Source organism: Hylobates moloch, unplaced genomic scaffold, assembly GCF_009828535.3.
Source record: "Hylobates moloch isolate HMO894 unplaced genomic scaffold, HMol_V3 SCAFFOLD_6, whole genome shotgun sequence".
Taxonomy (NCBI): domain Eukaryota; kingdom Metazoa; phylum Chordata; class Mammalia; order Primates; family Hylobatidae; genus Hylobates; species Hylobates moloch.
The window spans coordinates 65,719,568-65,747,426 of NW_026652281.1; the positions used below are offsets into that span (position 1 = coordinate 65,719,568).

The window sequence follows — 27,859 nt, forward strand, 5'->3', positions numbered from 1 at the left end:
CAGGCATTCCTGTTTCTGCGCCCAAATGTTGCCTTTTGGCTCACCAGGGCCCCCATCCAGTATCCATATAAACCCCAAACCCCAGCCTCCACGAGCAGATGAGCAGATGAACAGGTGAACAGAAGAGCAGCAGAACAGCATGACAGAGAAGGAGAGACGAGAAGCAGCATCTGAACATCTAGAAGAGTTTGGCTGGGGACAGTCAGAGAGGAGATCAGCTGCTGGACAGCCAAACTCCAGGGGAAGATCATCCCCCAATCCATCACCCTTCCAGCTCCCCATCCATCCTGCTGAGAGCCACCTCCACCACTCAATATAACCTCCACATTCACCATCCTTCCAGCCCTGTGTGACCTGATTCTTTCTGGATGCCAAACAAAAACCCGGGGTCCAAGAGGGCACTAAGCTGGTTAACACTTAAGCCATCTGAAGATGGCAGAGCTAAAAGAGCACTGTAGCACACCCACTGGGGCTTTGAGAGTCACAGGCACCCAACCCTAGATGCTACCATGAGGCCAGAACCCAAAAGCACTTGCCCTGGTTCCTGCACCTGCCCATCTGCATGCTCCCCTTCTTGTAAAAGGTTTGAGCACATGTGGCAGCGGCCAAACAGATGCACCACACCCCTGTTGCATGTCCTGCAAGGGGGGTCACGGAACTCTCCAGTTTCAGCTATAAATCTTAATTAGACCAATGGAATATGAGCAGAAGCAACAGTGTGGCAGCTCTGCAGAAGTTGCGAGTGTCTGCATGTGCCTGCCATCTCTTGCCCCATTCCCTCTGTCATAAGAATGGCATGCCCAAATAAGGGGGGCTCTTTCAGTCTGGGACTTGGAATGAGAAGTGGAAACAGAGCTAAAGCAGGGTCACAGCAGCCCACCTGTAGCTGTCAGAAGTAACAGGAGCAAGAAAGAAATGTTTGAGGCTGCAAACTTCTGCAATGTAGGGGTTGTTTTGTTTCTAGAAAAAAGGTGACTAATACAAGCAGTGGCCAACAGAAGAAACAACTAAAAATTTGAAAATGTTTGCCTATAGAAGTAACTAGAAGACAGTTTTTCCTTTAATGTGTGTCTTGTCTTGTCACCTTTTGATTTTTTGAAACCACGTACATGTATTACTTTGATAAATTTTTCTATTTTAATTTTTTAAAAAGATATCTTCCTTTAGAAATTTATAAATTAGCATTACGGTTTATATTAAGTCTTTTGTGAGTACAAGTTTAATTTCCTGAGCAACAAAAGTGAGGTTCCCATCCAAGTAATAATGAAAGTATAATAAATATATGCTTTAGCCAAATCATCTAACCTACCTAAACTCCAGACTTTGTAGTACAGGTTGAAACGTAACTGAATACAATATATGAAAGAGGCACAAATACCCAGACATTACCCAGGCAGACTTCGGCCTGTCAGCTGTGCTTGCCTTATTTCACCTCTTCCCTTCTCTCTCTGCTCCAGCTACTCTAGCATTATTCAGTTCCTTGAACACTTCATGGTCCATTTTTCCCTTAGCAGCTGCTGTTCCCTCCACCTGGAATGTTCTCCATCCTCCTAGTTATTTTCTACATCTCCTCCAGATGATGGCGTAAGTATCACTTCCTCAAGAACACAATCCCTAACTTGTGCGAGTTCTAATCCCCCTATTGTATGTGCTCATTGCTTCCTATACTTTTCTTTCACGACACATTTCAAAGTTTATTTGGAATAATATATATCATTTGATTAACAAAGGCTTCCCTATTAGACTTAGTCCATGAGGGCAGGGACTATCCCTGTTGTGCTCACCATTGTAGACCCCGCACCTAGCATGGGGCCTTGCTACTTAAAAGCACCAGTTATTTTTAAAATGTGTTGCATGCACAAATGAACTAAGAAATTGATGAAAATACTCTGAAATCAAAGTGGAAAATGGGAGGTCACACAGGATTTCTTTTTGGATCAAGAATAAACCCAACTTGAGGAAGAAATGTGCAAAGTGAGAATAATGATCCCTACTCACTCTGTTTAGAAACCGTGTATCGAGCTTAAAACACAATCCTCCTTCCTACAGACAGAATATTGAATAGCCCCAGGGAGTTGAAAGATATTTTAAATTTCAGATCCATTATTTGAAAGAACACACAAAACAACAACTGTTGTTTCCTTCATAATGAATTAACGAGCCATAATATTAGATTCAAATGATCATTGACTTATGTGATTTCTAAGATCTAAAGATTCTGAAGCTAAAATTAAGCCCCATTAACTTTGTCTTAAAAACAGAACTGAGATTTTTCTAATTCTTGGTGTACATTTTACTAGTGTAATGCACAAATCAGGCATTTCTGTGTAACCCAGGTGGGGAAACAGAACTAGGCTTTAACCACCTAAAGAATATAAGTCACTTACTATTCAAAAGTGAACGTGCAGGAAAGCACCAATTGACTCAGAAACAAAAGAAGAAAAAATTGTTAATGTCTATATGTATAGATTTTACCAGTTGCGGACTAAGGAGTCTTTAACCCGAGTTTTGCCAGATTCTCCTGCTTGCTGCTGTCCCCTGTGTTCACACTAAATTCCCTGAAGCATTTGTTGAGATGGCACACAATGAGTGAGTGGGAGACATGACATACTTTAATTGCTATTCAGATTTTCAATATTCTTTTTTATAGAAAAAGCTCTGAGTGTTCCTTATATGATGTATAAGGAAGCCAAAGGGACAACAGAAATAGAAACAGGAATTTAATTGCCATCTCTTAACAGTTAAAAGAATTTAACACCTTTTCTTTGAAGGACAGGATATATATTTCTGAGGTTTTCAATTTTTTTCTTACTCTTTTCTCACATAATAATGGCAGGGGATACTGTGGAATTAACATTTACTTGTAAATATAAAAGAAATCTGAAAACTGATTTGAGGAGTCATTTTCTCACAGATAAGTACTTTGATACATACTACAAAAGTTTCTTGGATATTTTGAACAAATAACACTTGTCTCTTATAAAAAAGCTTATATTTTTACCTCAAGCATAAACTCTGGTCAATAATTTTTGTAGCTACCTGGATGATCTAGCCTATCCATTTTGAATCACAAGCAAATGTAGATATGAAACAACATAAAGAAATTACAGAGCCACCTAATTTCACACTTGCATTTAAGTTCACAAATACATTGCTTCAAAAGATGTGCAGTTACTCACCTTACATTCTTCCTGGCAAATATATGGTCCAAGGTTAGTGAAAATCCTATACATAAAAAAATCAGTGAAAAACTAAACAAGATTTTTTTTCCCATCAAGAAAAGAATCCGTTTCTTCAAAGCAAGCACATCTGTTAATTCATAAATGCAAACAGAGCAGAGGCAGTACTTTTCACGCCATGTAACTGACAGCATATTTAACCAATAACAGGGCAGCTTTCTCAGAATGTATTCCATGGTGAGGGGAGGAAGGGAGGAGTCTGATAATGCTTAGAGTATAGAGTGAAACAAATATTTAGGTTTTTAATTATTCATCTCATGGAAAGACTATTAAGGAGCCAATTTTTAAAGAAAATGTATTTGCCACTTAAGCTCATTTTAGAAATTTGCATTGTTTTGATACTGTCATATAACTCTTAAGACTCTTTATTTTATATACTTCATACTACATATATGTCATACTATAAATATTTCATACTACACTTCAGGAAGCTATTAATTTCTCCCCAAAACCTATGAAGTATATATTTTTACATGTATTTTTCAGGTGAATAAATAAAAATCTCGGGAACTTTCCTAAAGTTACATATATGTCCTAGTTCACAGTCTCCTGTTGAATTCATAAGCCTCTATTTGCCAAGAGGTATGGACAGCAATGGTGAGGAGCACAGGATTTGGAGTCAGAAGCTGAAGTGCCTGGCCAGCTCCTTACCAGTGAGCAAGCTGATACCAGGCAGGTTATTTTCCCTCTGGAGCCTTGTTTCCTCATCTGCGGAGTGGGGACAGACATACTTAATTGTTATGAAGATTAAATGGGATCATGGATGAAAGGCTCTTTTTTTTTTTTTTTTTAAGCCAGTCTCACTCTGTCAGGCTGGAGTGCAGTGGCGCGATCTCGGCTCACTGCAACCTCAACCTCCTGAGTTCAAGTGATTCTCTTGCCTCAACCTCCCGAGTAGCTGGGATTACAGGCATGCACCACCACGCCCAGCTAATTTTTGTATTTTTAGTTGAGATGGGGTTTCACCATGTTGGCCAGGCTGGTCACCTACTACTGACCTCAGGTGATCTGCCCGCCTCGGCCCCCGCGAGAGTGCTGGGATTACAGGCGTGAGCCACAACCACGCCAGGCCATGAAAGCCTCTTCTTAACTCAATGCTTAGCTAAATAGAGTGCCTATTGTTATTCCTTCCCTGCTGGCCTCTCCTTTCACCTTACTTCCCTAAAAAGCCTGAAAAACAAAACAAATGACAAAATTCCTAAGAGTTATTTTACATTTTTTAAAAATACAATTAAAATGCCACAATAAAGAAAATCCTCCAAAACGAAAGTGTCAAGTGTCACCATTTGGGGCACTTAGGAAACTTGATGGCTTAAAGACAAAGTACGGGTAGCGGAAAAGGGCTATTTGTAAGTGAAATTTCAGAGATGATGGACTATAGGAAAGCTGGGGTCTTGGCGCTGAACAGACATTCCTATTCCTCTCACACACCACTTTCTTCCAACATAGTTCACGGGACCCCAACAGAAAATAAGAAGAGGAGAATAAAGCAGAATGACTAGAGGAAGTGGGAGAATGCAGGAGTAAGGAAGAAAGTTGCTAACAAAAATTGTAAAATAAAAAGGGGCACTGGCCTTAAATGTGGCCTTTCTGTGCCCCATCTAATTCCTACTGCCTCCTCATACTCCCTCTTCTTCTCTATTTTCATTTCACCCAGTTTCTACTCTTCACCTCTCCTTTTCTCTTTCTGTTCTTTTCCTGATTCTGTGGAATTTCAAGTAACAAGCAGGTCTGGATAAGAGAAGTTTAGTTTTAGGTAATGTTGACAGATAACCTATAGGATAACCTGTTAAAGTGGAATGTCAGAAACACAACAAATGATTTTAATATAAGTATGTTCCATGCAATATTTGGGACATACTATATTTAAAATTTATTGTTTATTTGAAAATTAAGTTTAACTGGGCACCTTTTATTTTTAGTTTCCTAAACCAGCCAGTCCTAGTCTTAGGGAAGCTCAGCTACTCAAAGTGTTAAGTGCATACAAATCACATGAGATTCTGTTAAAGTGCAAATTTTGACGCAGTAGGTCTGGAGTGGGGTGTAGGATTCCACATTCCTAACCAGCTCCCAGATGATGATGATGGTGATGCTGCTTGCCTGAGAACCGCCCTTTGAGTAGCAAGGATCTAGACAATAGAAATAGAACGAGAGCTACATATGGAATTTAAAATTTTCTAGTCACATTAAAAAGAAGTAAAAATAAACGGGTGAAACTAATTTTAACAGTATTTTTATTTAACCTGTCTAAAATAATATCATGTAAAACATACTCAATTTTAAGGATTATTAGTGAAACATTTTACATTCTTTTTCTGCCCGAAATCTGAACTCTAGTGTATAATTTTAAAAATTTATTTATTTCTATATTTTGTAGAGATGGGGGTCTTGTTATGTTACCCAGGCCAGTCTTGAACTCCTGGGCTCAAGCAGTCCTCCCGCCTTAGCCTCCAAAAGTGCTGGAATTACAGGCATGAGCCACCACGTTACTTATATCTCAATTCAAACAAGCCAAATTTGAAGCGTTCAGCAGACACTTGTGGCTAGTGCCCCCTGTATTGGACAGGCAAGATACAGAACATCTCCTGCAGCTGCCACAGCAGTACTTGGTATTATCTTTTTTTTTTTTTTTTTTTTGAGACAGAATCTTGTTCTGTCACCCAGGCTGGAGTGCAGTGGCTCAATCTCGGCTCACTGCAAGCTCCGCCTCCCAGGTTCACGCCATTCTGCTGCCTCAGCCTCCCGAGTGGCTGGGACTACAGGCGCCCGCCACCACGCCCGGCTAATTTTTTGTATTTTTAGTAGAGACGGGGTTTCACCGTGCTAGCCAGGATGGTCTCGATCTCCTGACCTCGTGATCCACCCGCCTCAGCCTCCCAAAGTGCTGGGATTATAGGCGTGAGCCACCGCGCCCGGCCAGTACTTGGTATTCTCTTACGGGAGCAGTGGCAGTGCCTACTCCTCAGGGCCCTGGTCAGGAGAAAGTGAGAGCCCAAGCCAATGACGATCCTGCATTGTGACAATAATGGTTCTGTGAACCCTGAGAAAGGACAGTGTTAGTCCCTTAGTAGTTATTACATAAGAATCTTTTGGCTGGGCACGGTGGCTCACGCCTGTAATCCCAGCATTTAGGAGGCTGAGGCAGGCGGATCACGAGGACAGGAGCTCGAGACCAGCCTGGCCAACATGGTGAAACCCTGTCTCTACTAAAAATACAAAAAAGTAGCCAGGCATGATGGCAGATGCCTGTAATCCCAGCTATTTGGGAGGCTGGGGCAGGAGAATCGCTTGAACCCAGGAGGCGGAGGTTGCAGTGAGCCAAGACCATGCCACTGCACTCCAGCCTGGACAACAGAGCAAGACTCCATCTCAAAAAAAAAAAAAAAAAAAGAATCTTTCATGGAAATATGCTTGGGTTACATTTTCAGACACACACAGAATATTTTTAATTTAAATAAAGTATCATTTTAATAGATTTTATGTCCTGATCCTAAAATTTTAACATAGTATTCTTTCTGTTGTAGAAACATTCTCCCACTTGGTTAAGAATATTCAAGGCATAATAATTAGTAGCTAGTAGGTTTCACACATGTATTTTAGACTAGAAGTCACACTTAAGATATGACTGTCTGAGAACAGCTCATCCTGTGACTTTGGAGGAAAAACAGTGACAAGAAATGCTAATTGGGACATCTTAGAGGCTGCAAAGCACTAGGGTGTCACCTGCCTGGCATTGTACCTTCCCACTCGGACTGCTGAGGAGCCTCTGTGAAGAACTGTGAAGGGTCTGAGATTTTATTCACTTAGAAGCTAACTAGTTAGCCTGACAGTTTTATGGATGCTGACAGAAGACACAGACTTCTGAGTCAGAGTAAAGGAATTTATTACTCACCACACAGCAAGTGACACCAGCATCAGTGTATTTGGTCAGTTCCCCTTCTCCTTGGAGTAATGTAGGTGGGCCCAGATGGATACTTGCACACACAGTGGGCTTCATTTCAGGAGAGAAGCCCTGAGCTTAAGGAGTCCCAATTTTTTTGTAGTGAGTAGTAAACCTATCTGCCCTTTGCTCTGAGGGGAAACACTACCTCTACTTTCCAATGCTATAAGCGAGCCTGTCCTTTGCTACAAAGGGGACATGATTTCTACCGTTCAAGGCTTCTCCCTATACAAACATCCTAGAAAAGGTATTCAGAACAAAGAGCAGTTAGGGACTAGCTCACAATACAGGCAGAAAATGCAGAGGCACATGGAAAATTTCCCCTCTACCGTCTCCACAGGAGAACAGGAAGTTGTACAGCCACGCTGCCTTCTTTACAACTGGACACAACTTGGGTTTGCTTTATTTTTTGATTTACTGTATGTAACTAAATGAATGTTACCTGAATATTTGAATATCAAAAATCTATCTTCCCATAATCACATATGACCATATAGAATTGTGTTCCCACAGGAACAAAAATGGATCTAACTTAAGAATTCTAATATTTACCTTAAGAAGACTAACAGGCACACAGTCTCTATTCATTCAATGCTCTCAGATCAAAAGTTGCATAAATGTTTAAATCAATTATAATGGTCTTTGCATACTGATTCAAAATCCAAATCCATGTACCTCCTACAAAGCCCGGCATGGCGTGGCCCCTGCTGGTCTCTCTTGCCTCATTGAACACCAGCTCCTCCTCCTGAACATGTTCCAGGCACACTGGCTCACACTCAGCTTCTCAGCACCCTCACCATGCCGAGCTCCATTGCACCCAAGTGACCTTTCACATACTGTTCTGTGAAGTCACCTCACACCTCTCTAGCTCTCCCTGTATTCTATTCACTTTCATCATAACATATATCACAATTTGCACTGAGACATTTATTTTCTTGTGTACTTATTGATGCTGTTTCTTCATCACAAGGCACGCTCCATGAGGGCAGATACTATGTCTATTTGACATATATACCTGGAGCCCAAGTTGGTGCTCAGTAAAATATACAGAATGAATGAATGATCCTATCAAAAAATGCCACATAATTAATTCCCACTTTGTGCCACATGGTTATGACTCCCAAGGCTTGAGTCTTTAGGCAACTATAATGGAAAATCAATTAATTCAAGTATTCCATAGAATTCTGCCACTTGAAAATGGGAACAGACAAAATCCAGGTTACATCAGTTCATAGCACCCTCCATTCCCCAAGGAGCAGGAGGTACTGTATAACTCTTTATCAAGTTCAGAGCAAAATTGCTGCCATGATTTCTACCAATTTTCATCAAATTAACTTCTGCATTAATTAGAATCAGGATGGTACATTAAATAGTTGTAAGTGCTTTTAATTTAAATGTTCATGTTTCTCACTTTAGGTTTCCCTTTGAGTTCTTGGAACACAGATGATGTGCCAGATTAATGGCCCTTAATTGTGTTCTGGGCTGCTCGAGCTAAACTAAGACAGGAGGCCTGCTCTTGAAACAAATTTGTGCATTCAACAAATACTGACTGTCACCGTGCTAGATTATTTACCAGGAATACAAAGTGAAAAATACAGTCCTTGTCCCCAAAATCCTCCCAGCCCAGTAACATGCAGAAATGTAAACACCTTTGGGATATTCACCCAGCAAACCAGTGACCTTTCTTGAGGTCAGCCCCACCTCTTCCCCAGGCAATGGCTGATTAAATGAAGGAGACAAAGTGGCAGGTATATAATAGACAAGACACTCTGATATGGGTTTCTTTACCTAAAGTACAAAAGAGCCTTGATTAGAAGGATTTGCTAAATGACACTTTTAGTGTGGTAATCAAGGCAAGACTAGGAAGAGAGGCTTGAGCCTCACACACCTGGGTCCCAGGGAAGGAAAAAGCCTCCACTACCCTCAAAACATGCTATCACCAGGCACCTGTGATGTCCACCTTGACAGAGACACTGAGATGAAACTCAGGTTGAGAATATGTGTCATGTGATGTTGGCTTATCCTGGAAGTCACATTTATAACAAGGGCAAAATGAATTATTTGGATATAAATTAGCCAGCACACTTAGTTTCCTTTTTTTTTTTTTTTTTTTTGAGACGGAGTCTCACTCTGTTGCACAGACCGGAGTGCAATGGCATGATCTCAGCTCACTGCAATCTCTACCTCCCTGGTTCAAGTGATTCTCACGCCTCAGCCTCCCGAGTAGCTTGGGACTCTACATGCGTGAGCCACTGCACCTGGATCATTTTTGTAATTTTAGTAGAGACGAGGTTTCACTACATGTTGGCCAGGCTGGTTTCAAACTCCTGACCTCAGGTGATCTACCTGCCTCGGCCTCCCAAAGTGCTGGGATTACAGGTATGAGCCACCATGCCCGGCCATGCACACTTAGTTTCAAAGGGAGTATTATATACAACTACTTGGTAACAACTCCAAGATATTATTTTCTAAATAATTAAATACATTTGTGAATTCTAACTTAAAACCCATCTAAGTAATTTTAAAATTCACACATATATGAGCACACTATTCCATAGTATGTGAAATGGCTGTATCTATGAACTGGCTACAGAGTCATTCATTTTGGCTATCCTCACAATTAGTAATGATTGCTAGAACCAACGAGATCAAAAAGCAATTTTTAAATCAATAGAAAAATTGCTTCTGTTCTTTTGTACAGCAATACAAACCCAGAACCCCCTCTCTTCTTCTTTTCTTTTTTCTTCCTCTATTTCCTTCCTTTTCTCTCTTGTTCTTTTTTTTAAAGGAAAAAATTGTTTTACAGTAAAGCCCTTTAAGCGATAAAGTCTTAATAATATAAAGTGTCTGACATTTTGCATGCTTATTTTGGTAGGAATTTTTATATTTATACATTATACTCATTTACATATTATATTTGAATAATCTTGAAATAATCCTGATGATTTTTCATTTTACTGTGGAATACAAGGGCTGCAAGAGTCACTTCTGCCATGCTCCATCACCAAAGATCAACTGTTTCCCCACTGAACTCATCGACAACACAGATCTGGTCCATCTACCCAGTTCTGAAATCTCTCCAGGGAAGGAGATTCTAACACATTTCTCACATTGTAGTGAGAAAAATTATCTTTCTTTTCCTAGTAAGAAAAATTATCTTTCTTTTCTTAGAACTCAAAGGTCCTTACTGAAATAGAAGTTTATTTCCCTTTGCTTGGTTCTCAGCCAAGCTCAAGAACACCTGGAGAATAACTTTTAATATGCATCTTAAAATTATACCTCCCTTCCAGGAATTTTACAAAGAGCATCAAAGAACAGCTTTGTCAACTCCCCTTAGATCCTACACAGAGGTTTAATTATAATAACCAGATTTTAAAGATCAGCTCTGAATATTAGTAAGATCATATGGCAACACAGACTTATTTCCTTAGTTCTACCTTGGAATAGATATGAGAAGAAATAATCACTGCACCAAGCAGTAGCTAGAATGAGAGGATAAGAAATCTCATTCAGGCCGGGTGCAGTGGCTCACGCCTGTAATCCCACCACTTTGGGAGGCCGAGGTGGGCAGATCACGAGGTCAGGAGTTCGAGACCAACCTGGCCAACATAGTGAAACCCGATCTCTACTAAAAATACAAAAAATTAGCCGGGCATGGTGGCGGCACCTGTAATCCCAGCTACTCGGGAGGCTGAGGCAGGAGAATGGCATGAACCTGGGAGGCGGAGGTTGCAGTGAGCCAAGATCGCACCATTGCACCCCAGCCTGGGTGACAGAGCGAGACTTCGTCTCAAAAAAAAAAAAAAAAAGAAAAGAAAAGAAAAGAAATATCATTCATTTTGGATAAAGAAAAAATTGTGTTTAATAATTTAATCAGGAAAATGAAGCACTCAACATTCGTCATGAGTAGTTACACAGAGCACGTAATAATCGGTCTTACCCTCACTGCTTCTTCATGCTCACTTAAAGCTGTTATTTTAATTTGTCACATTTCCATAGCAACTGCTGCCTCCATTTTTCTAGTTAAAGTACTAGGAATCATTTCCAACCCCCCCTAAATGTTCCAGTATTAATCGTCAACATTGTAAAAACCTTTGGCTCTTCTCCCAAAATGGCTAGCTCTGCCCAGGGTGCTATCAAGAATCATGATCACTTTTGACCTAAATCTCCTCATCAGCTGATCTAATACATGAATACCTACCTTTCTTCTTGGTTGGAGAGAGTGGGGTGTCTCTGAGAGAAATCAAATAGAAATGCCTTTCTACCCCAACTAAATGTTAAACCAAATGAGAAATAGCACAAGGGGTAAGACAAGCAGAGGCCCAAATGCCACCTTTACTGGTGTGCAAGGCCAGGACAGAGAATGGCGGAAAGCTTAGAGTAGGAGCGAAATGGATTGTAACTGAGCCCTCCCACCAGAAGACAGACACGGCAGCCTATCCTGGCAGCATTGGGCTCTTGGTGGGAGAAAAAGGCCTGCCTAGGAAAAAAACAGGGGAAATGCATGCTCTGTGGTCAGGCTGGGTCTCAAAAAAGGAAAAGCTGAACATGCCCAGACTACTCTTTCTAAATGTGTTGCAGATGTCACACATCCTTACGTGGCATGGGATGAGTAAAGTGACAGACGGAAACCAGTTTACTAATTAAACTCCTTCTACTTGGAAGATAACAGAAAAGAGGGAAAATTGTTCTCCTTCCTGCTCCCACTCCCCCCACATTGCAAGAGCTACCAAATAGGATTCTTTAGTGATGGTGTCTCTTGGTTTTCATATACTCTATAGTAACCCAAAGATAGCAGGTTGAAACTTACAATAAAAATACTTTTATCTTAACAATAACTCTCTAGTTTTCCCGATGTTTGTCTATTCTGTTTCCATCTATTTTGTGCCTTATTTAGTTCACATTCATTAAAATTTTTTCTAAACTTAAAAATCAAACTTCTGCTTTATTACTAATCTGAAAACCAACAAACAAAGAAGTTAAGCAAGTTAACTTCTTTAAGTTTCCATTTTCTCTTTGTAAAATGGGGCTAATAGCACCTATGACATAGGGATTGTTTTGAGGATTAAAAGATATTATGCATGTGAAATGCTTAGTAGTCCTATGTCTGGCACCAAAACAACACTCAGTTCATATTAGAAAAGGTGATGGTGGTGATGGTGACAGTGATGATGTCAGTTCTTTTGCTCTTTCGTTCATGACCTAACTCCAAAATACATCCTGAAGAGCATGACATCTCTCCACCTCCAAAGTTACTACCTACTCCCTCTCACCTGGACTATTGTAGCAGCCCCCTCCTTAAATAACCTGAGGCCTTGCCCCTCTGTCATGGTTCTTCTATAGCAGGCACGGTGAGCGAGCATTTTAAAATGTAGATTTGATCTTGTCACTCTCTTACTTTAACCCCTCCAGTGCTTCTCATTACAGTTGGAATAAAACCCCAATCTCTTATCCCGGCCTACAGTTTGGACACAAGTTGGCCCTGCCCACCTCTCTGACTTTACCTTCCTCTACTTTCCTGCCGGCTCACCAGTCTGCAGCCCCGGGGTCTTGTTTTTTTTTTCCTTTAACTCCGGGCAGATTCTTTCGGGGTACTCTTTTAGGGAACTTTAGAGTCCAATATCAAAGGATAGTCCCTTCTACTTTCTGGCTCCAAATTAAGTAATAAGTTCATCAAAAAGTGAAAAATTCAAAATTTAAAGCACCAAGAAACAAAAATTAAATCCCTTTTTTTTTTTTTTTTTTTTTGAGACGGAGTCTTGCTCTGTCCCCCAGGGTGGAGTACAGTGGCGCAATCTCGGCTCACTGCAAGCTCCACCTCCCGGGTTCACGCCATTCTCCTGCCTCAGCCTCCCGAGTAGCTGGGACTACAGGCGCCCACCAACACGCCCGGTTAATTTTTTGTATTTTTAGTAGAGACGGGGTTTCACCGTGTTAGCCTGGATGGTCTCGATCTCCTGACCTCGTGATCCGCCCGCCTCGGCCTCCCAAAGTGCTGGGATTACAGGCTTGAGCCACCGCGCCCGGCCATAAATCCCTTTTTTTTCTTTTCTGAGAAATAGTAATCATAATCCTTGGCTCATAACACTTTGACCATTGGTTCATGCCTTATTTGTGGGATTTTTAAAATATATAAAAATGTAATAATTAAGCTCATTACTGAAAGCCATAATCCAACATCCAAATATGATCCAACATGCAAGTATGATCCTCACCTCCCTCCACTTAATGTCGCTGTCATCCTGAATACAGGATGCAGAAGACCTGAATAGCTCTATCAACCACCTTGGGCTAGTTAATATTTATAGAATGCTCCACCCAACATCAGCAGAATATACTCTCTTTTCAAATGTGCACAGAAAATTCACATATATTTGGAAATTCCCAAATATTTGAAAATAAGTAACATACTTCTAATTCCATGGTTCAAAAAGGAAGTCAAAAGAGATATTAATAAACATTTTGAATTGAATTAAAACTAAAACATACCAAAACCTGAGGCGTGCAGCTCAAGCAGTGCTTAGAGGGATATGTAGAGCATTAAATATATTAGAAAAGATTGAAGTTTTCAAATCAATGACTGTAGTGAATTCTATAATGTTATGTTACCTCAGCATCAATTCTGAATGTAAGTTGAACTTTCTCATGCCAAAGCAGGGCTTAGTCACACTTGACACAGTTTCCATTTCTCTACCTCTTCCCAGTTCCTCAATGGGGTCGATCTAGATAGCCCCCGATACAATTGCCTCCGGTTGATAACCTCCCTATGGGGAAGCTAGATACAGCCCCATGGACATGCCCCACTGACCCTCACACCCCACACAGACTGCACGGAAATGTCACAATAACCATCTCTCAGTCACAGCGTGGCCCCACAGAACTCATGCCTGCTTGCTTTAAACCCACCAATGAAAACTCCCCATGGGAAACCTGCTTGGATAATACTTTGGACCCCAATAAATGCTTTAATCCCACAAGTCCTCTGTCTCTGCCTCTCTCTTGCCCCCACCCACTGGTTGAGCATGTGTGTCCCAAACAGCCCTGCAAGGTGTGCTGCCCTGTTCTTTCTGGGTTCTGTCAAGGAATCAAACTGCTTCTGTTATATGATGTGTTTTGTTGTGCTACCTCCTCTGTGTTTCATCTGCTGACAAACCCAGATTTCTTTCCTCGTCAGGGCTCTCCTAGAGAAAGGCTATCTTGGTAGGAATAAACTAGACACAGGTCAACAAGGAACCACAGGGTGTCTGCCAGTAAAACAAGTGTACTGTGAAAGGGACACCTGGGCATGGGTCAGACACTTAGGCATTAGGCCATCCATCCCCCAGGATAAAGAAGTGTCCCATGAAATGTACATTGTAAGCATCTGTAACCATCAGGGAGTCCCATCACAGCAAGGATGTATTTTATAGCCACTCTCCAGAGAGAGACCTCAAGACCAAATTAGAAAGAATTAAAAAAATATATATCTAAGCTTCCACTTTAATAAACCAAAAAAAAAAGAAAAGAGCTAATTTAAGTCCAAAACAAGCAGAAGAAAGTAAATAATAAAGGCCAAATGACATTGAAAACAAACAAACAAAAAACCAATAGATTACTTGATAGTTCATGCTGAAAAAAAAAGAAAGAAAAGAAAAAAAGTAAAATAAATAAAAATAACAGAAAATTAGTGAAACAAAAAGCTGGTTCTTTGAACAGATCAATAAGATTGTTAGACTTCTAGCTGACTGTGATGGTTAGTTCTGTGTATCAACTTGACTGGCCCTAGGGATGGCCAGATTCAACATTATTTCTGAGTGTATCTGTGAAGATGTTTCTGGATAAGATTGGCATTTGAGTCAGGGGACTCAGTAAAGCAGACTGCCCTCTCCAATGCAGACATCATCCAATCCATTGAGGGCTTGAAATAGAACAAAAGGCAGAAGAAGGAATTTGCCCCTTATTTCTCCCTGACATCTCATCTCATCTCATCTTTTCTAGCCCTTGCACTAAGATTTACACAGTTAGCAGCCCCAGTTCTTAGGCCTTCAAACTCAGACTGAATTAAACAACTGATATCTTTGGTCTCCAGCTTGCAGACAGCAGATTGTGGGACTTCTTAGCCTCCACAACTGCATGAACCAGTTTCTCATAATAAATCCTCCTTGTGTGTGTGCATGCATGTGCATGCATATACATTCTATTGGTTCTGTTTTTCTGAAGAACCTTGACTAATACACTGACCAAGAAACGAGAGAAAGAGAGAAGACACAAATCACCAAAATCAGGAATGAAAGATGAGAAATCACTATAAATCTATGGATATTAAAAAGATAACAGGAGAATATTACAAATAGCTTCATGCCATAAGTTAGACAAATTAGATGAAATGGACAAATTCCGAGAAAGGCACATACCATCAAAGCTCACTCAAGAAAAAATAACCTGAATAGCACTACATCTACTAAAGAAACTGAAGTCATAGTTTGGAACCTTCCAACACAAATATATAATATATACACATATGTATATATACATACCCATAATAGAATGTCATAACAGCTTTATGAAATAATTTTGAAAACTTAGATGAAATGGATACATTCCTAGAAAAATGACTTACCAGATCTGACTAAAAAAAAAAAACCTACAGTTTTACAAGTATTTCTTTAACTATTAAAGAGATTTAAGCTGTGGTTAATAATCTTCCCATAAAGAAAACACCAGGCCCCAATGGTTTTACAGGATGTTTGACTAAACCTTCAAGGAACAAATCATCCCAATTTTATATGAACACTTAGAGACAACAAAAAAAGAGGAAGAATTCCCCCAACTAATTTCAAGTAAGTTTAATATTTATATCATAATCAGACATGATGAATACCTCTTCAAATATTTATGGGTTATACATGTTTTCCTTCTTCATGATATGCCTATTCATGTCTTTTTTTTTTTTTTTTTGGAGACGGAGTCTTGCTCTGTTGCCCAGGCTAGAGTGCAGTAGTGTGATCTTGGTTCACTGCAACCTCTGCCACCCGGGTTCAGGCGATTCTCCTGCCTCAGCCTCCCAAGTAGTTGGGACTACAGGCAGACGCGACCATGCCCAGCTAATTTTTTTTTCTTTGTATTTTTAGTAACAGATGGGATTTCACTATGTTGGCCAGGCTGGTCTCGAACTCCTGACCTCAAGTGATCCACCTGCCTCAGCCTCCCAAAATGCTAGGATTACAGGTGTGAGCCACCACGGCTGGTCTATTCATGTCCTTTGTCATGTTTTCTCATTGTATTATTTGTTCTTTTCTTATTATTCTGTAGAAGGGATTTTTTTGTTCGTTTCTTTTGAGACAGAGTCTCACTTTGTTGCCCAGGCTGGAGTGCAATGGAGCCATCTCGGCTCACTGCAACCTCTGCCTCCTGAGTTCAAGTGATTTTCCTGCCTCAGCCTCCTGAGTAACTGGGATTACAGGCACGTGCCACCACGCCTGGCTAATTTTTGTATTTTCAGTAGAGAGGGGGTTTCACCACGTTGGCCAGGCTGGTCTCGAATTCCTGACATCACATGATCCCCCTGCCTCGGCCTCCCAAAGTGCTGGGATTAGAGGCGTGAGCCACTGAGCCCGGCCAGAAATTTTTAAAAATATTAATCCTTTGTAAGTTTTGTGGCTATGAATAGCAATTCTCAGTATGGAACTAGTCTTTTCATTTTCTTTCAGATGTTTTTGATGAATAGAGGGTCTTAATTTTAATATGATCAAATTTGTCATTCTTGTCATGTGTAGAAATATCTTCCTTTCCTAAGTTCAAAAAGATATTCACCTTTGTTCTCTATTAAGACTTTCAAAGTTTTCTTATTGATATTTAAGCCCTTAATTTATCCGGAGTTGATTTTTGCTTTCAATTTCATTGAGTAATCACTTTTTGTGCGGCTCCATCTTTTTTAAATATTAATTTATTTTTAAATTATTTACTCTTTAACAAAATCTGTGTATATTTATGGTGTACAACATATTTTAAAATATATATACATTGTACAATGGTTAAATAGAGCTAACATATGCATTACCTCAAATACTTTTGTATCATTTTTCTGTGGTGAGAACACTTAAAATCTATTCTTTTAGCAATTTTCAATATAAGCTTTGTTATTTATACAGTTGACCCTTGAACAACATGGGGGTTAGGGATGCTGATCTCCCCACACAGTAGAAAATCTGTGTATAACTTCCGACTTTCCAAAAACTTAACTACTAATAGCCTACTGTTGACTGGAACTCTTACTGATAACATATACAGCCTATTAACACATATTTCATGTTACGTGTATTACATACCATATTCTTACAGTAAATTAAGCCACAGAAATGAATGTTAATAACAAAATTATAAAGAAGAGAAAATTTACTTACTACTCATTAAATGGAAATGGATCATCATAAAGGTCTTCATCCTCACAGTCTTCACATAGAGTAGGCTGAGGAGGAGGAAGAGGAAGAGGAGTTTTTGCTTTCTCAGGGTGTCAGAGGCAGAAGAAAATCTGCCTGTATGTGGACCTACACAATTCAAACCCGTATTGTTTGCAGGTCAACTGGAGTCACCATGTAATTCAACAAGTCTCTTGAAAATGTTCTCCTCCTGTCAAACTAAACCTTTGTATCCTTTGACCAACAGCTCCCCAAATCCCCCACACTCCCATGCCCACCATTCTACTCACTGCTTCTATCTGTTCAAAATTTTTAGATTCCACATATAAGTGAAAACATACAGTATCTGTCTTTTTGTGCCTGGCTTCTTTCACTTACCGTAATGTCCTCCAGGTTCATCTATGTTGTTGCAAATAATCCCTTGCCCTCCCTCCATCATACTTATCTGACTAGACCTCAACCCCAGCCATTTAAATCCACCTCCTCACCTATTCAGTTATTTCACTGAATGAATGTGAAGAAATACACACAACTCACTCATGTCACTTCATAAACATAGATTTCAAATGGGCTCTCAGAACTGCTCAACAAACCTATTTTCTTGTCAATGCATTTCCCTACCATTCTAGATTAGAAGGCAGTATAACATAGGGGTCAAATATAAGATTTTAAAACCAGATTACCTGGGTTAAAATCTTACTTCTACCACTTACTAAATATGTGATCTTGGGGAAGTTAAACTCACCAAAGCCTCAGTTTTTGCATATCTATCCCTCAGTAAAATTATCTTTATCTGTCCCTCAGTAAAATTCCTTATGAGAATAAAATGAGTTAATAAATATAAGCCAAAAATAGAATCTGGCACATAGTAAATATTATCTAATGCTTGTATTGTTATCATTGATGATGATTTCACATCTTACCTTCTCTCCTCAAACCTTTTTCTCCCACTCTTTCTCTTCACTGATGGCCTTGCTTTTTATTTCATTGAAAAAATTGAAAAAATAAGTCAAAAGTGAAGTTTCACAACTTCCTATCATCAAATCTTCCAATTTACTTGCAGCTGTACCCGTCTCTCTACTACCGTACATAAACTGTTATTGTTCCTACAGTTAACTCCTCCACTTGGGTACCCTTCTAGTCTACTTAAGGAGTTGCTCCTGCAATTATCCCCTTTCTCTGCTGAATAACCCATTTTTAATTTTCTCAATCTGATCAGCATATAAAAACGTCATAAAAGTTGTCATCTTAAAAATAAAACCCTCCAACTCCAGATTCCCTCCAAATAGGGTGCCATTTCTCTGCCCATAAAAAATGTCTTTCAAAAATTGTCTATAGTTGCTGTCTAGACTTCCTTCCCTCCCATATTCTCTTCACTCCGATCCCATCAGCCTTTACTTTCAGTACTCCGTGGAATCCCCATTTGACAAAGTGACCAGTAACCTCCACATTTTCAAGTCCAAAAGACAATTCTCAGTCCTCATCTTATCTCTTTTCACACTTTCTCACTCCCTTCTTCACTTGGCTTTGAACAGAGTGTAACATTGGCCACTCTTTCTTCATCTGTTTTGCTTCACCTGCCTTCTCTTCTGTACCACTAAACTTTGGTGTGCTCAGGACTCTAATCTTTCTGTTCTACCTACAGTCATCACCTAAGCTATCTCAACCAGAGCCATAGTTTTAATACTATTTATTCATTGATTACTCCTGAGCTTCTTATCATATATCCAACTGTCCACTTCACATCCCTGTATGTTAGACAGTTCAAACTTAACACATCCAAACCAGAACTCTTCATTTCCTCCTTTGAAATTTGCTCCTCTCCTCTTATTTCCCACTTTAGAACTCACCCAACTCACAACTCACAACTCTACAACTCACCCAAGTGCTGAGGTCAAAAATCATAGTGCTGTAATTAACTCCTCTCTCACATCCTACAGTCCTGAGCAAATTCTGTTCATTCTACCACCAGTGTATCTGACCCAACCACTTTTTACCATCTCCACTGAGGGTCCAAGCTATCACCATCTCTCATCTGAACTACTGCAATGCCTTCCCAAGTGGCCTCCCAGATTCATGTCTTTTTCTCCTCTCAACAGCCAGAGTAATCCCATAAAAATATAAATCTTATTTTGCTACCTACTCCCATGCTCAAAACTTTACAATGGCCTTAAATCACCAGAAGAGTAGAAAAAGTCTTTACCATGGCCTACAGGCTCCACATGTTCCTGTGTAACTCTCAGACCCCATCTAATGCCACACTACTCCTCAGTCACTATGCTCCCCTTCTTCACTGATCTTTCAGTTCTTAAAAAGCACTAGCCCATTCTACATCTGCACAGAGATGTCTCCTTAAACTACCCTATTCAGAGTAGCCACCCCCATCCCCAAGTCACTATCACCCATCCAGCTAGCTATATTTTCTCTATAGCTCTACAGTACGTAAAAATCATCTATTTATTTAATTTACATCTATCTATCTATCTATCTATCTATCTATCTATCTATCTATCTATCTATCTAGTCTGTCCCCTCACACTTAGAATATAAACACTATCAGAGCAGAAACCTTCACCCTCTTAATTTAACCGCCAACTCCGGTACCTAAAACAGCGTCTGGCACATAGAAGGCATATTTAAACATCCTTGCTGAGTGAACCAATATCCCAGAAACCCCTCATAGCTAGTTCATCTTACAGGACAAACAGTATTAAAGACTTAATTAAATGGCCGGGCACGGTGGCTCACGCCTGTAATCCCAGCACATTGGGAGGCCGAGGCGGGCGGATCACTCGAGGTCAGGAGATCGAGACCAGCCTGGCCAACATGGTGAAACCCCGTCTCTACTGAAAATACAAAAATTAGCCGGGTGTGGTAGTGGACGCCTGTAATCTCAGCTACTCAGCAGGCTGAGGTGGGACAATCGCTTGAACCCGGGAGGCGGAGGTTGTAGTGAGCCGAGATCGCACCACTGCACTCCAGCCTGAAAGACAGAGTGAGACCCTGTCTCAGAAAAAAATAAAAATAAAAATAAATAAATAAATAAGTAAATGACTCGCCAGTCAAAATAAACGGCAACTTTAGGGTTAAAGGCGCAATCTGGCTCCAAAGCTTGGGGTTTTAGTTACTACACTACATTGCTTCACTATATTTTACAATTTACTATGCTGCTTATGAGTATAAATTAAGGCTCAGAAGTCTAATTTTCCAGACTACTCGGAGGACTCCCGCCCCACTCCGCTCCACACCACAAAGATTCAGCTCAGCGACTCCTTCCTACTCGGACCTAGCTCCGCCCAGTCCAGCCCCGCGTCCCGCTCGCAGCGGCTTGGGCAAGGGCGCCTGCGCGGTGAGCGGGTCCCATGCAACACATCTGGCATTGGTAGTCCATGTTCCTCCGGTCTCCAGCATTCACAAGAAAAAGGGGGAAAAAAACCATGCAAATTAGATATCTCTGAATTTCTTGAAAATTAAATAAGACGCAGATTCTGGCTCAGGAAAGTGATGCAAACGCGTCGTTTTCAAAGGAGAGACCCCAGCCTCGGGTCAGGCGCGGCGCAGACAGCGGCGCGGGGTCCTTGGGTGGGCGGGGCTTGCTCGCGGTGGCTTGTGGCTCCTTCCTGCGCTGCTTCTCTCTTTCGCTCAGACCTGTGGCGCTGACAGGATGGGTGAGCTGTTGTGGCCCGTTTACGGGCGCCGCAAGCGGGACTTGGGGTCTTGGGGACGGGCGGGCGGATGCAAATAGAGTAGGGCGGGGGATGCCATGGAGAGGTTCCATGGGGGAGGGCCGGGGAAGCGCCGCTCCAGGAGGCACATGGTCCGGCGCGGAAGGGGCCCATGAGGCGCGGAGGCCGCCGAGGTCGCGGGACCGAGGGACGCAGGGAGGCCAGCGCGTCCTCCCGAGCATTCGAGCGGGGCCTCGTCCTTTGGGAGCCCTCTTCGAACGTTTATTAGTCGGTTCAGGGGAACTTGAAGGCCAAATGTTTGGCCCACAAGCCAATAAATAGTACGAGAGCCAATCGGCTTAAGGGTTTATTCCAGGTGAGGCGAGCGTCTTAGAAGATGGGAAACAGATGGCGTGTTTTTGCGGAAGAACTAAAATATTTAATTTTTAGGCAAGTGTCGTGGACTTCGTACTGCTAGGAAGCTCCGTAGTCACCGACGAGACCAGAAGTGGCATGATAAACAGTATAAGAAAGCTCATTTGGGCACAGCCCTGAAGGCCAACCCTTTTGGAGGTGCTTCTCATGCAAAAGGAATCGTGCTGGAGAAAGTGTAAGCCCATTGCTCCCGTCAAGTTTTAGTTTATTATAGGAATTCGAGACATAAACTTACGAATTCTTGTTTTGAAAGTAATTGCAGGTTTTTGTGTAGTAGTAGTCATTTGGGCGTTGTGGGGTAAAATTGCAAAGCGTTTGTTCTATTTAACAGTTGGTAAAATTAGTTTTTGGGAATTAGGTAGTTAAGGTTTTTATTTAACGTTGGCCTGGGAGGAATTGGAGAAGATACTAGCAATGATGAAGTAAAGGACACAAACACTTTTACTGTGGGAGTTGTTATAAGTAAATGGCACGTGTCAGCTATTGAATCTGCAGTCAAATGATTTTTCGACTTGATAAAGCTAAGGTGAAGAGAAGTGACTTGCGTCAGAATTAACTGAGGTCATACACCTAAGATTGAGACATGAAACTGCCAGTATTTGATTGGTTTTGACTTTTTAAAATAATAATTTCATATAGTTATATCATATTTGATGGTAGAGCCATTTGAACCCAGACTTTTTTTTTTTTTTTTTTTTTTTTTTGAGACGGAGTCTCGCTCTGTCGCCCAGGCTGGAGTGCAGTGGCGCAATCTCGGCTCACTGCAAGCTCCGCCTCCCGGGTTCACGCCATTCTCCTGCCTCAGCCTCTCTGAGTAGCTGGGACTACAGGCGCCCACCACGACGCCCGGCTAATTTTTTTGTATTTTTAGTAGAGACGGGGTTTCACCGTGGTCTCGATCTCCTGACCTCGTGATTCGCCCGCCTCGGCCTCCCAAAGTGCTGGGATTACAAGCGTGAGCCACCGCGCCCGGCCCGAACCCAGACTTTTTTGAGACAGAGTCTAGCTCTGTCACCCAGGCTGGCGTGCAGTAGTGCAAGGCTCCCTGCAACCTTAGCCTCCCAGGTTCAAGCAGTTCTCCTGCCTCAGCCTCCCAGGTAGCTGGGATTACAGGCGCCCACTACCACACCAGCTAATGTTTTGTATTTTTAGTAGAGGTGGGGTTTTACCATGTTGACCAGGCTAGTCTCAAACTCTGACCTCAAGTGAGATGCCTGCCTCTGCCTCCGAAAGTGCTGGAATTACAGGCGTGAGCTACTGTGCCCGGCCCAGACTTTCTAATTCTTATCTCAGATACCTTTTTTCTTTTCTTTTCTTTTTTTTTTTTTTTTTTTTTTTTTTTTATGAGATAGGGTCCCTTGTCACACAGGCTGGCCGTCTTGACCTTCTAGGCATAGATCCTCCCACGTCAGCCTCGCAAGTAGTTGGGACTACAGGCCCACACTGCCACTCCAGTCTACTTTTATAACTAAAAGGTCTAGAAATTTCCCCCATTGTGCTAATGAAATTAAGACTGGCAGAAAACTAGCCTGACATCACAGGACTTCAGTTCAGCCATTTGAGGTTAGATTGAAAAGATAGAAACAATTTCTCATTAGTTCTCTAGTTAATGTGAAAAAATTATCTTTTTCAGAAAGCCAGCTCACAGTGCTATGCCTTTTGTATTTCAGAGGAGTTGAAGCCAAACAGCCAAATTCTGCCATTAGGAAGTGTGTCAGGGTCCAGCTGATCAAGAATGGCAAGAAAATCACAGCCTTTGTACCCAACGACGGTTGCTTGAACTTTATTGAGGTGAGTATTTCAACTCTATCGTACCTTTTGTTCTTGGGGTGGCCTCCCTCACATTTTTATCTGATGCAAGGGAGTTTCCTCAAATGAAAGTATTTTTGTGATCGCCACTGACAGCAAAAATAAACTTTTTATTTTATTCCAGGAAAACGATGAAGTTCTGGTTGCTGGATTTGGTCGCAAAGGTCATGCTGTTGGTGATATTCCTGGAGTCCGCTTTAAGGTTGTCAAAGTAGCCAATGTGTCTCTTTTGGCCCTATACAAAGGCAAGAAGGAAAGACCAAGATCATAAATTTTAATGGTGAAAACACTGTAGTAATAAATTTTCATATGCCAAAAAATGTATCTTATTGTCCCCGTTCTCACCACAAAGATTGTGTTCTTTGACCACCACCACCCCCCCCCCCGCCGCCTTTTTTTTTTATTCTAAACCAGCAAACGCAGGACCTGTACCAATTTTAGGAGACGATAAGACAGGGTTGTTTCAGGATTCTCTAGAGATAATAACATTTGTAACCTGGCAGTTTCCCTCATCCTGTGGAATAAGAAAATGAGATAGATCTGGAATAAATGTGCAGTGTTATAGTATTACTTTAAGAACTTTAAGGGAACTTCAAAAACTCACTGAAATTCTAGTGAGATACTTTTTTTATTCTTGGTATTTTCCATATCTGGTGCAACACTTCAAGCAGTTACCAAATTTCATTGCACATAGATTATCTTAGGTACCCTTGGAAATGCACATTCTGGTGTCCATCTTTCAGGGGCTGAAGATGATAAATAGTAAACTCAAAATTGCTCCCTACTCTGTTTATTATTTAAAGGTGTCAGGATCTATGTTGTAATATGTCTACATTACTGTGTTTAGGAGAATGCAAGCATTGAATCATTTAGTTGATGGAAGTATATGCCAGGCAAGGGAGATAAGGTACACGACAAGACTGATGTTTTCAGTATCTTCTCATGAGGTTGTCAGAGACCTTCATGTCTTCAAAGACCAGTCAGCAAATGAAGTGGTTTAGTGTAGAGACAAGATTGGTTGTGTTTTGATAATTTAAGCTAGGTATTGAGTACATGTAGATTTTGCTGTCCACAAATACTTGCTTCAGAGTTTTCATGGATATAGTGGCATGGTTGAAGTTGTGAGCCTTCCGCTTTAAATCTGGTATAAGAAACTCCTGTTAACAAATAGTAAGTATGGGTTAATTAGCCCTTTGATCAAAGCCTAGCTTTACATTGTTTAGGATCTTTGGAAAACAATTGCCTTGGTTGCCCATTTTCCGTAGGATCAAGAGCAAAACCTTTGCCATGGCGCCGAAGAACCCAGGTTGCGCTTCATACCTGCATATTCCAGCCTTAGCCTGCCATTTCTCTCCTTGGCTCTTTGTGCTCCAGCAACACTGGTCTCAGTTGGTCATCCTCAAACTTGTGTTCCACATCCAGCCTCAGGACCTCTGTTCCTGTTACTATGGTGTCTTGCATGTCGCCTGCTCTTACTAAAGAGCTCGTGTGTTTTCCAGCACACTTGGGCTTATCTTGATGCTGCTAGTCTCTCCACAAGGGCGGAAAGGCTGCCTGTTGGTTTGTACCAGTGTTTCCTAACGTGTAGCTGCAGTTTATTTGGCTAAGCTGTTCCCCGGGGCTCAACAGATGCTTTCGGATGAGCCTTAATTGACCCAACCTTTTGTGATGCGGGAGAGATTGCTAGGCCTTGCTCACCGGGCCAGAACCAGGGAAAGAGGCTGCGGTTCCAGGCCCCGGGCGTCAGGCGCGGGGTGGGCAGCTCTCACCCGGCTGTGGGGTTCTTGTGACCGCGGGGCGGGGCGCACCAGGAAGGGAGTGGGACAGCGCCGGCCCCAGGGATGTGGCCTGGTTCCCCTGCCTTTTGTGACACGTCAAGACACCTTCAACAGTGGCTCGCAGCTGTACCCTGTTGGCTGCACTCAGGATGCCCTTTTCACTGCTAAGCAGTCCTACCTGAGGCCCAGGGGCTGCCAGATTGACCCATAAATAATCTCCGGCGCTTCAGATCCAGAAGCGGCTGAGCCTGATCTTAGTGCCTTCTCCTTTCTCTGTGTGGCCCCCCAGCCTCTTTCCCCACCGCCTTGTGTCTGAGGCCCTTTCCTTCATGTGTCCATGGAGGAGAGACAGAAATACAGATCAACAAAATAAGATAGAGACATTTAGAAGTATGGCCAACGGATTTATCTTAAAACCAATGGAGGAAGAAGAGTTTCAATAAATGATGTGGACTTCCATTTGTCAAAAGACCGAAACAAAGGAACCCCAACCTTACATGTAATACAAACTTAAAATGGATCATACATCTAAATGTAAAATGGAAAGCTATAAAACTTAAAACATAGACTATCTTTACAACCTAGGCTTAGGTATAGTTTTTATACATTACACCAAAAGCACATGCCATAAAAGAAAAAATAGATAAATTGGTGGATTTCATCAAAATTAAAAAACTCTCTCTGAAAAATCCTGTTAAGCTGGGCGCTGTGGTTCATGCCTGTAATCCCAGCACTTTGGGAGGTTGAGTCGGGAAGATATTAATAGTTTGAGGCCAGGAGTTCAAGATCATCCTGGGCAGCAAAGCCATACACTCTTCAGGGAAGAGAGAGACCTCATAATGTTTTATATTGTTTTATACTCAGTACCTGTTTTAAGAAAAAAACAAGGAAGTGAAATCAAAGGCAGCCCAGCGCCAGGCCTAAAACCAGCCCTGGGCCTGCCTGGCCTAAACCTGGTAGTTAAAAATCAACTTATGACTTAGAACCTGATGTTATCCACAGATTCCAGGCATTGTATAAAAAAACATTGTGAAACTCCCTGTTGTGTTCTGTACCAGTGCATGAAACCCCTGTCACATATCCCCTAGATTGCTCAATCAATCACGACCCTTTCATGTGAAATCTTTAATGTCGTGAGCCCTTAAAAGGGACAGAAATTGTGCACTGGAGGAGCTCAGATTTTAAGGCAGTAGCTTGCCGATGCTCCCAGCTGAATAAAGCCCTTCCTTCTACAACTCGGTGTCTGAGAGGTTTTGTCTGCAGCTCGTCCTGCTACATATTTTGGTTCCCTGACCGGGAAACGAGGTGACTGACGACGGCCGAGGCAGCCCCTTAGGCGACTTAGGCCTGCCTGTGGAGCATCCCTGCGGGGGACTCCGGCCAGCCTGAATGATGCAATCAAAAGAGCGCTCTCAGGTAGGCGATTGCCCGGGTGGAACGCCTCGCCAGAGCAGCACGTAGCAGGCCCCCGCGGAGGATTAACACAGTGGCTGAACAGGAAGGAACTGGCACTTGAAGTCCGGACATCTGAAACTTGGTAAGACTAGCCTTTGGAACTTGCCCCACTCCCTCTGAATGGAAGATCACCCACGGTGTGATCACCCACGGTGTGCCTGCATTGGCACTTTTGTTCTGGTTTTGACTTGACTTGAATTGCTGGATACTTTGGTTTTGGTTTTGACTTGGCTTGAATTTTTTGGTACTTGGATTTTGAATTTCGTGATTTTGGTTTGGTATAAACGGTAAAAGTGTGTGTGTACCTTCTTTACCCGTTATTGGTCTTATGGTGAGTGTGTGTGGTGTGAGCATGGTATTTTGTCTCAGGAAGAAAAAGAAAAAAACATAGGTCAGGTGCAAAGTAAGCCCACCCCACTAGGAACTATGTTGAAAAACTTCAAGAAAGGATTTAAGGGAGATTACGGTGTTACTGTGACACCAGGAAAACTTAGAACTTTGTGTGAAATAGACTGGCCAGCATTAGAAGTAGGTTGGCCATCAGAAGGAAGCCTGGACAGGTCTCTTGTTTCAAAGGTATGACACAAGGTAACTGGTAAGCCAGGACACCCAGACCAGTTTCTGTACATGGACAGTTACAGCTGGTTTTAGACCCCCTTTCCCGCCACAGTAGTTGAGAGAACAGCAGCATAAGCGGCTGGCAGAGGCAAGGAAAGACCAGAAGAGAGAAAAAGAGACCATCTATACCAATTCTAAGTTAATTTAGACTAAACAAAGTCTTATTAATAGCAAAGGATAATTGAAATCCCAAACTGACAAGGTTTTCAACAAAAGTGAAGTTTGCTAAAAGTTAACAGTGTAACATGTATTATGGTAACTTCTAATCTTGTGGTCTTAGACAGACTAGTCCAAAGACATAAAGTTCGCTTTTAAAAAAAAAGGAATGGTTATCTTCAAAAAAAAAAAGGAAAAAAAAGGGGAGAGGCAGAATTTATGTAAAAAGAGTGTTATATGGTAAATTCTTGTCCTGAAATAAATTAACTGGTTGTTTAAAAAAAAATGTTTGTAATAAGTCAGAAAGTTAAGACATGTTGAAAAATTGTCTGCAAAAGTCATGAAAGAAAAAAGTTATAAAAAAATT

At 41.5% G+C, this 27,859-nt stretch overlaps 2 protein-coding genes across 2 annotated transcripts in view; one reads left to right on the plus strand and one right to left on the minus strand.

The window, feature by feature from the left end:
- Positions 1-20,861, minus strand: part of LOC116471039 (V-type proton ATPase subunit S1-like protein) — a 40,343-nt gene extending 19,482 nt beyond the window's left edge. The window contains 4 exon segments of the mRNA XM_032156916.2: positions 3,180-3,225; positions 17,562-17,626; positions 18,500-18,551; positions 20,181-20,861. Coding sequence (XP_032012807.2) covers positions 3,180-3,225; positions 17,562-17,626; positions 18,500-18,551; positions 20,181-20,220 — 203 coding nt within the window. The 5' untranslated portion in view covers positions 20,221-20,861.
- A 309-nt stretch (positions 20,862-21,170) lies between these two features.
- Positions 21,171-23,809, plus strand: RPS23 (ribosomal protein S23). Its single transcript, XM_032156917.2, has 4 exons — positions 21,171-21,244; positions 21,692-21,851; positions 23,347-23,467; positions 23,610-23,809. Exons 1-4 carry the CDS (start codon positions 21,241-21,243, stop codon positions 23,754-23,756), a joined length of 432 nt encoding a protein of 143 aa, XP_032012808.1. The 5' UTR covers positions 21,171-21,240; the 3' UTR covers positions 23,757-23,809.
- The last annotated feature ends 4,050 nt before the right edge of the window (positions 23,810-27,859 follow it).